Genomic DNA, 8390 nt, shown 5'->3' on the forward strand with positions numbered 1-8390 from the left:
AGATGAGCAACTCATACTCGATTAAATAAAGAAAAAACATTCGACTTGTGATCATAAATTATGAATGTTTTACAAAATTTAGTGCAGAAGTATATCCACTGACAAACTTAATCAACTCATTCATCGTCTGAGCTACTTTCGTCTAACGCCTTCTCGATGTCATCTTTTGAAGCTCTTTCCTACAAACACGCATATTCCATAAAACACTTGGATTAGAACTTAATGCTCTTGCAAGAAAAATAAAGCAGCAAATAAAAGATCAGAAATCAATGTCTTACCGGCATTTTATCCCAATCCTTCAACTTGGAACTTGTTAGCATGTAATTATCCCGTAAAGGAGCCCATGCAGGTCCTTCATCGTCTCGATGGCTGGTTGATGCTTGAGCCTTTTAATGTAACCCGCAAATTAAAAAAAATTTACTTGCCAGAATCCAAAAGAATATTCGTCTGCATGCTAAAGTAAGGATCTGGACAATTTTACTCCCTAAACACTCATATGAAGAGTAAATGGTGGTTTTTTTCCTACCGGGATTTTTTTTGTCTTTCATATATCATTTGGAGTTCCTTGTCCATTTTTTCTACTGTTTTTAATATTCGAGGAATCGGATTAGAATACGAAACTATATTGAAAATACCACCAACTGTTGGAATAATTTATGGTGTATTTGATTTTAGATATTGTATCAGAGTATAAAGAGTCAAAGACAAGCTTTTTAAACTCTATTAATCAATCAGAACAACTTTTGATAAGTAGCGAATGTCAAATGCCCAGATATGCATATCATACATTAGATTAGCACTAGCAGGTGTAAACCAACTGTTGGAATAATTTATGGTGTATTTGATTTTAGATATTGTGTTAGAGTATGAAGAGTCAAAGACAAGCTTTTTGAACTCTATTAATCAATCAGAACAACTTTTGATAAGTAGCGAATGTCAAATGCCCAGATATGCATATCATACATTAGATTAGCACTAGCAGGTGTAAACCAACTGTTGGAATAATTTATGGTATATTTGATTTTAGATATTGTGTTCAAGAGTACAAAGACAAACGCTTTTTGAACTCTATTGTTCATAACAAATTTTGAGAAGTAGCGAATGTCAAAAGCACAGATATGCATATCATACTATAGATAATCAGAAGTGTAAGACACTGAATAGGATAGAATGAACAGCATACCTTTGTAGCTGATTGTCCCTTCTTTAATTCTGCATAGAAGGCTTGTTTCCTCCGCTTCTTTATGTCTAATAACATTTATAAACCATGATAAAATGTTAAGACAGACACCATCAACAACCTTTCAAATCATAAACTCATTAGCGACCCATTAACAGTGATAACACAATGAGGTATATTACAGCTAATTATTCGAAAGAAATAAATGATAGATATGGGTGCTATGAATCGGTATCGATGAACAGTAAAACTAGGGGTAGAGAATGTATAGCTACATATACGTACCAAACGTATACATAATTACTTCAGTAAAATCAGCCAAGCTGAAAACCAGATTTTGGAAAGAAAAAAAAAAACTAGAACAGCATTTCAAGGTCATACTCACTGAATGAGGTTGGTAATATAGAGGCGGCTTTGTATAAATCCAAATATTTAGAGTTCAGACCAATAAACAACAAAGCTGGGGAAGCCAAACATATATTTACAAGTGTTTGGTAGCGATATTATAATGACTAATCCTAATCGACTTAAATATGGAATTACACAAAGATGTTCATATATAAGGCGGGGCTTAGTATCAATTTTCCTTTTACATCGAGAACACGCCAACAATAGCTATTATAACCTAGTGTTAAATACACACATGACAGTTCGAAGCAATCTAAGGGCTAATGGTAGAAAATCCACAAAGCATATACCTTTTTCGTCTTTAGATCTCGAAGGATTTAATCCTTTCTGAGCATGTTGTGCCTTGTTAACCTGTAGTACATAAAAAAAGGAGAAAAAAAAAATCACAAGTTTATCCATAAACATGATGACACTTGTACCATAACAAAACCAAAAAAAAAAAAAAAAATACAAAATAATCAAACTTTATCAGATTAAGAGTGAAGCAACTTACAGCATTGAACAGCCTGACCGCTAGAACCCCATCAATGTACCATAAAACCAAACACAGTGAGTATAAAATATGAGCAAGACTGAAACAATCCAAACCAACGAAATTCGAAGAACCCAATTTACCTCCTTTAGTTGCAACACCGATCAAAAACTTCTCGTGCAAACCCAGAAACTTATCCGGTTTCACGTGCCCTTTCATCGCTATCTACAAAGCCAAAATTCAGTAACAAACGTTAACAAAGTACATAACAAACCTAAAACCCTAGATAATGATCTCAATACATACCAATTGTTTTTCCTTCTTGTTTTGACGCTGCACTTGTCGCTCGGCGATTTCTTGAACAAGCTTCTCCGCCATTAGGTTCGTCTGGGCCGACATGACCGGTCCCTAAAACCAAAAACACAAACCACAAAAACCAAAACTTTCAGATCTTGACAAACTCTGAAGCCAAACAAGACCAAACAAAACAAATCATTGGCTCACCAGAACTGAATCGTGAAGAACAGCCTTCTTCACAATGCTCTTGAAGGTCACACGAAAAGCTCGACAGCCTTCGGCGAACTTGGTAATCCCCGGCATAATCTCGCCGCCCTCTTCGTCCCCGGAAAATCCCTCATCTCCGTCCTCTCTCGCTCCTCTCGCCTCCAAATTATCCTGATCCTCTTCTTCTTCCTCGTCTCCCTCCGTAAAGTCTACGTCTTTATCTTCGTCCTCTTTTTCCTCCTCGTTGCCGTTCTCTTCGTCGGAATTGTAATTCCTCGCTCGCTTTCGGAAGAGCTTCTTCATCCTTCCGTCGATCTTCGTGCGCTTCGTCTTCGGCATTTCTCGAGGCTTATTCTTCCTCATATGATTCCTTTTTCTATTACTCAAATTCGAACCATTCGCCGATTCCAATGCTTGACTTTCCACTTCGGCCATGGCTGCGTCGATTTACGTATCACTATTGCAGAGTTCTTTGGTGAATTCGACCAATGAATAGTCAAGGGGTTGTGTTGTATGTGGATTTTTTTTGGACCTGAGAAGACGAAAATTAGGGTTTATCAGAACCCTCAACTACTGTGACTCAGAGACGCACATTGATAAATCTCCGCCAAAGTTCGAGAACGACAAAATTATTAATGACAACGATAAACGACATAAAACGCTTGTGATTTGGGCCATTACTAATCAAGCTCGGTTCAGCCTAGTTTGAGTGAAGGGCCAACTCCTTGGGCCCACTAATATACTAAATTACTTGCTTACATCATTTTCAAAACATTTCCTATAATTGCTAAATTCTCATTCTTATTCTAAGAATTCTCATTCTCTTTATGCATTTTCCATTATTTCCCTATTTCTAGTCTTTGTCTTTGTTATCGCCCAAAAATCGAGTTCCTTTTGAGACTCGCTATAAAAGACTGAGAGAAGATAATATCCCCGTAAATGAAATGAGAAATTGACAGTAATGATACCAATTGCTTGTTATTTATTAAAAATCAATCAAAACTCAAATATTGACACATTTAATACATAATATATCACGGAACCAACCAGTTTGTGACCAAATGTGTCATGAAATCAACCAGTTCATTATCGATTTGGTACTAGATGTATCAATATATGAGTTTTGGTTAATTTTTTGTTAATTGTCAAATAAATGATATTATTGTTGTCGGTTTGAATTTCTCAAATGAAATAGGCTTTAGATTTAGGCACTAGATATTAAGTAATGCAAATTACATATTTGTCTAGATATTTGTTCATGAGGTATTCCAAGTATGATTTCAAACGCGGGGAACTTAGAGAATTTTATATTCATTTCGAGGTACTTATCCAATTTTTCCTTCTTATTGGCATAACAACTTTTCAAAACGTATTCCATATTTTTTTTAGGTGTTATAGCTATGTATCCATTTGAAACTAATTGATTTGTAAAACAATCCAAATTTGTTCAAAATTAATTAAATAGGCTAAATATAGAAAAAACTAAAGGTCAATAAATTTGTTGACAGGGACAAACTACTTATAGATCAATGCTTTTTTTATTTATTTAAAATTTCAAAAAAATATGGAGAAACATAACATTGATTATTTTGCTAAAAACTTAAAATTTTAGCTATTTTATTAATCATTTAGTTTCAAATGGTTGTTTTGTATATTTTTTTTTTCATTTTTAATCCCATGAGATACTGACTAGACAATTACTTTTTTTAATGAGTACATTTTTTTAACTTTGTTTTATGGTTTACAATTTCATCTTACTTAATTCTTTTTATAGTTTGGTTTATAATAAGCGTTGTTTACCATTTCAATTATAAAAACTAGTATTTGTTGAATTTTTAAGAGACAGTTCTTCTTTGAATTCGCATATAACACTTTATGCAAATTTTCTTCGTGTTCTTTTAAAAATAGACATTTATAAAATAAGTGATGTTGTTCAGTCGAAATTGTAAACTCTCTCGCGGAAGAAATTTCCTCAAACCAAATGAGTGGAAACAGGAAAAATTTACCAATCTATTGGTAACTTGGCAATTATATTGACACCCCTAAAAATATGTGGCAGCATAATTCTTATAAATATAGATAATAGATCCGATAAACTACACAAACAAACAAAGCAAGCTCAAAACGCAATTATAAAAGAAGAGCGTCTCCAAAAAAATAATAGGTTGAACCAGTGCCTTTGCATGTAAATCGACAGAGTAGATATGTAGTTTCGTATTCAAAGCCCGCAATTATATTGAAGTTTTCATGAAAATACATGACTGAATCTTAGATGAAAGTTTTAATGTTTCTACGATTCAAATCACACGAGAACGAATCTACAACTTTAGGCGTATAAAGGACTTGGAGGCAAGACTTGAGAGAATCAACAACGAGGTGTGCTCTTTGTCCAATTGTAGGGAGGCTAAGCGATTGGAGCATGAACTTGAAGCCTTAGTCCTCATCGACGAGTACTATTGGAAGCAACGGGCCCGGGCGGATTGGCTTAAAGGCGGCGACAAAAATTCGGCGTATTTTCATACAAGGGCCTCTAGACGGAAGAGCCAAAATTCCATCCGAGGAGTAGTTGATGAGAACGGTCGGTGGGTTACGTCCGAATCGGAGGTGAGAGGGGTTTTTGAGAGGTATTTCCATAATATCTTTCGCTCAAACGGAGCCTCCGATGCGGATTTCAAGTTAATCACGGAGAGCGATGTGGCTTCTCTTCCGGAAACGTATAGGGCGGCTATGGAGGAAAGCTTCACCAGAGAGGACATAGAGAAGGCACTCTTTGCGATGAGACCCCGGAAAGCCCCGGGCCCCGACAGTTTTCATGCTCTCTTTTTTCAAAAGAATTGGAAGGTAGTGGGCCCGTCCGTTACGGAGGAATGTCTCGGCATACTTAATCGAGGGGATTGTGTCAAGAAGTGGAACGAGACAAACTTAGTCCTCATCCCGAAGATTAAAAAACCCTCCAAAGTCTCGGACTTTAGACCGATTAGTCTGTGTAACGTCCTTCTAAAGATTGTAACTAAGGCGGTTGCGAATCGCATCAAGGGCTGTTTTCCGTTGATCATCTCCGAGGTGCAAAGTGCTTTCGTCCCGGATCGGTTAATTTCGGATAACGTGGCCATTGCTTTTGAACTTCTTCACTCTATGAGATTGCGGAAGAAGGGCAAGCGGGGGGTATTGGCTCTTAAGCTAGATATGAGCAAAGCGTACGATCGCGTCGAGTGGGGATTCATAGGAGCCATGATGAGAAGATTGGGTTTTGGACCGAACTTGATTGCGGTGGTCCTCAAGTGTATTTCCACGCCCGTTTTCTCCGTGGTTATCAATGGTAGGGTCGGTGACGCAATTATTCCCGAGAGAGGTTTGAGACAAGGATGCCCGCTCTCACCCTATCTATTCATTATTTGTGCGGAAGGTTTTTCCGCTCTCATTCGGAGTCATGAGAGGTTGGGCCTTTGGAAGGGGTTTGCTTGTGGTCCTTCGGCTCCGACGGTTACTCACCTTCTTTTTGCCGATGATAGCCTCCTCTTTTGCTCCGCCACCGAGGAAAACTGTCGGGCAATTCGGTCCGTTTTGGCTACCTACGAGCGGGGGTCGGGTCAAGTGGTCAACTTGCAAAAGTCGGTTTTTGTTTGTTCTCGGAATGTGGAAGAAAGCCAAATCCCGGGCTTCATGTCTCTCCTCGGAATTCCTTCCACACCGGAATTAGAAAGCTACCTTGGACTCCCGGTGCGAATTGGTAGGAGGAAAACCTTGGTCTTTAGCAACATCACGTGCCGGATCCGGAAACAACTCCTCGCGTGGCGTGCTAAGATGTTCTCGGCGGGAGGTAAGGAGATCCTTATAAAAGCTGTTGCTCAAGCCATACCCACTTATTCTATGAGTCTTTTTAGGCTCCCCTCTTCGCTCATCGATGACATTCACCGGATGATAGCTCGGTTTTGGTGGGGGGGTACGGAGGAAAAAAAGAAGATTCATTGGAAGAGGTGGGATCTTCTCACACGACCAAAGAACGAGGGGGGGGGGCTTGGTTTTAAAGATCTCGGGGCTTTCAATCAAGCGCTAGTGGGTCGTCAAATTTGGAGGATTATCAAATTCCCGGAGTGCTTGATGTCGCGTATTCTCAAATCGAAGTACTTCCCACATTCTACGGTGCTTGAGCTTAAATGCAAAGACCATTTTTCCCACTTAGGGAAGAGTTTGGGTTGGGGGTTGGAGCTCATGCGGAAGGGGGTGAGATGGCGGGTTGGCAAGGGTGACTTGAGAGCATTTTCGATGCCGTGGATTCCGAGAGCCGGGGCTTTCTTTCTTACCTCGGAGGAACCGGAGGGCGGATTCCCTTGGAGATTGGCGGACTTCATGGCACAAGGGGGCTGGAAGCACGACCTTGTGAACGCTCTTTTGTCCCCTTATGATGCGGAGGCGGTGTTGAGCATCCCGGTGGGCGAGAACGAAGATGAGGATCGCTTGGTGTGGCACTATGAGGATAATGGCCATTACACGGTACGTTCGGGATACCGTTTGGCGAGATTAGGGGAGTACGGAGGCCCATCGAGCTCGAATGAGGTGGAGAAGTCGTGGTGGAAAAAAAAGTGGTCGCTCCAAATCCCCCCGAAAATCAAACATCTAGTTTGGAGATGTTGGTTCGAAACTACTCCTACTTTTGGCAACTTGAGGAGGAGAGGTGTGAAGTGTTTGCCGTTTTGTACCTTTTGTGGAGAGCTCCCGGAGAACGATCTTCACGCGGTGTGGGGATGTGTTCGTGCTCAATCAATTTGGCAACGCTCTTTCCTTCACAAGTGGGTAGACAAGACCGGCTCGATGCCTTTCAAGGAGATTTGCTTTCGAGCGAGTGCTAGCATGTCGGACGAGCACCTGGGATTTTTTTGTGGCCTAATTTGGGCGTGTTGGACCGATCGTAACCAACGACTCTTCGAAAATATCGCGAAGTCTCCGGAACGGTGGGTCAGCGAGGTAGCGGGTTGGTTGGAGAGTTTCAAAGTCTTCGCCGGTAACGTGGAGCGATCTTCGGGGGCTGCTACGAAGGCCCCGGAGGGGTGGGTCCGGCCGAGAGTGGGAGAGCTCAAACTTAATGTGGACGCGGCGTGGGACGCGGGCTCTAAACGCGGAGCGGTTGGGGGCGTGATCCGAAATCACGACGGCGTAGTGCAGGGAGTTTTCGCGAAGGTGCTGGACCTGGTGGATTCGGCCTTGACAGCAGAGTGCCATGCTATCCGGGAAGGGCTTAAGGTTTCCAAAGACAGAAGCTGGAACATTACAGCGGTGGAGTCGGATTGCGTTCGGGCGACTCAGCTCGTGGCGGGAAACTGCTATCTCGGTCGGCAAGGAGCGATCATCGCCGACATTAGGCTCCTGTTAGATTCTTTTGATTTTCCTGTTTGTTGTAACTGGATTTCCAGGAAATGTAATGAGCCTGCTCACTTGGTAGCAAAAAAACCGGCTGGATTATCAGATGACAGACTGTTGTATTCTGTTATGCCCTCAGTGGCTCTCCAATTGTATCTCTGAGGATATCTCTAAGTCCTCTGTCATGAAATGAAGTTCAGCTGTTCTCTAAAAAAAAAAAACTTTAAGCTTGTAATAAACCGGCTACAGCCGTTCTCATCGTACCGGAGGGCAGTCTCTTTTATGACAAGATCCTCAATTGTGTATAAGCATTTTCTCTTGAATGATAATTTTTGTCGTGTTCTTATTTTCAAATATATTTTTTTGGAGAGGTGATTAGTGAACCCCTAAATTTGGAGTTTTAATATAGGCAAGTGAGATAAATTAGCTTTTTTTTTTTTAAGGTTTGGGTTATTAAAAAGTAGCCAA

At 40.5% G+C, this 8390-nt stretch overlaps 2 protein-coding genes across 2 annotated transcripts; one reads left to right on the forward strand and one right to left on the reverse strand.

Annotated features, from left to right (window-relative positions):
* LOC149407384 (Rrp15p protein) lies at positions 1-3162 on the reverse strand. Its single transcript, XM_089613290.1, has 8 exons — positions 2565-3162; positions 2367-2468; positions 2204-2285; positions 2082-2101; positions 1879-1939; positions 1184-1248; positions 279-386; positions 1-179 (listed from the first exon to the last, which is right to left on the reverse strand). The coding sequence occupies exons 1-8, from the start codon at positions 2997-2999 to the stop codon at positions 117-119; spliced, it is 936 nt and encodes a 311-aa protein (XP_089469416.1). The 5' UTR covers positions 3000-3162; the 3' UTR covers positions 1-116.
* A 1383-nt stretch (positions 3163-4545) lies between these two features.
* LOC149407385 (uncharacterized) lies at positions 4546-8084 on the forward strand. The gene is made up of 2 exons (XM_089620038.1): positions 4546-4580; positions 4964-8084. Exons 1-2 carry the CDS (start codon positions 4546-4548, stop codon positions 8082-8084), a joined length of 3156 nt encoding a protein of 1051 aa, XP_089476164.1.
* Positions 8085-8390: the final 306 nt, after the last annotated feature.

Source organism: Urtica dioica, chromosome 1 (genome assembly GCF_054948205.1).
Source record: "Urtica dioica subsp. dioica isolate 48M chromosome 1, U.dioica_male_clone48M_v1_H2, whole genome shotgun sequence".
Classification (NCBI taxonomy): domain Eukaryota; kingdom Viridiplantae; phylum Streptophyta; class Magnoliopsida; order Rosales; family Urticaceae; genus Urtica; species Urtica dioica.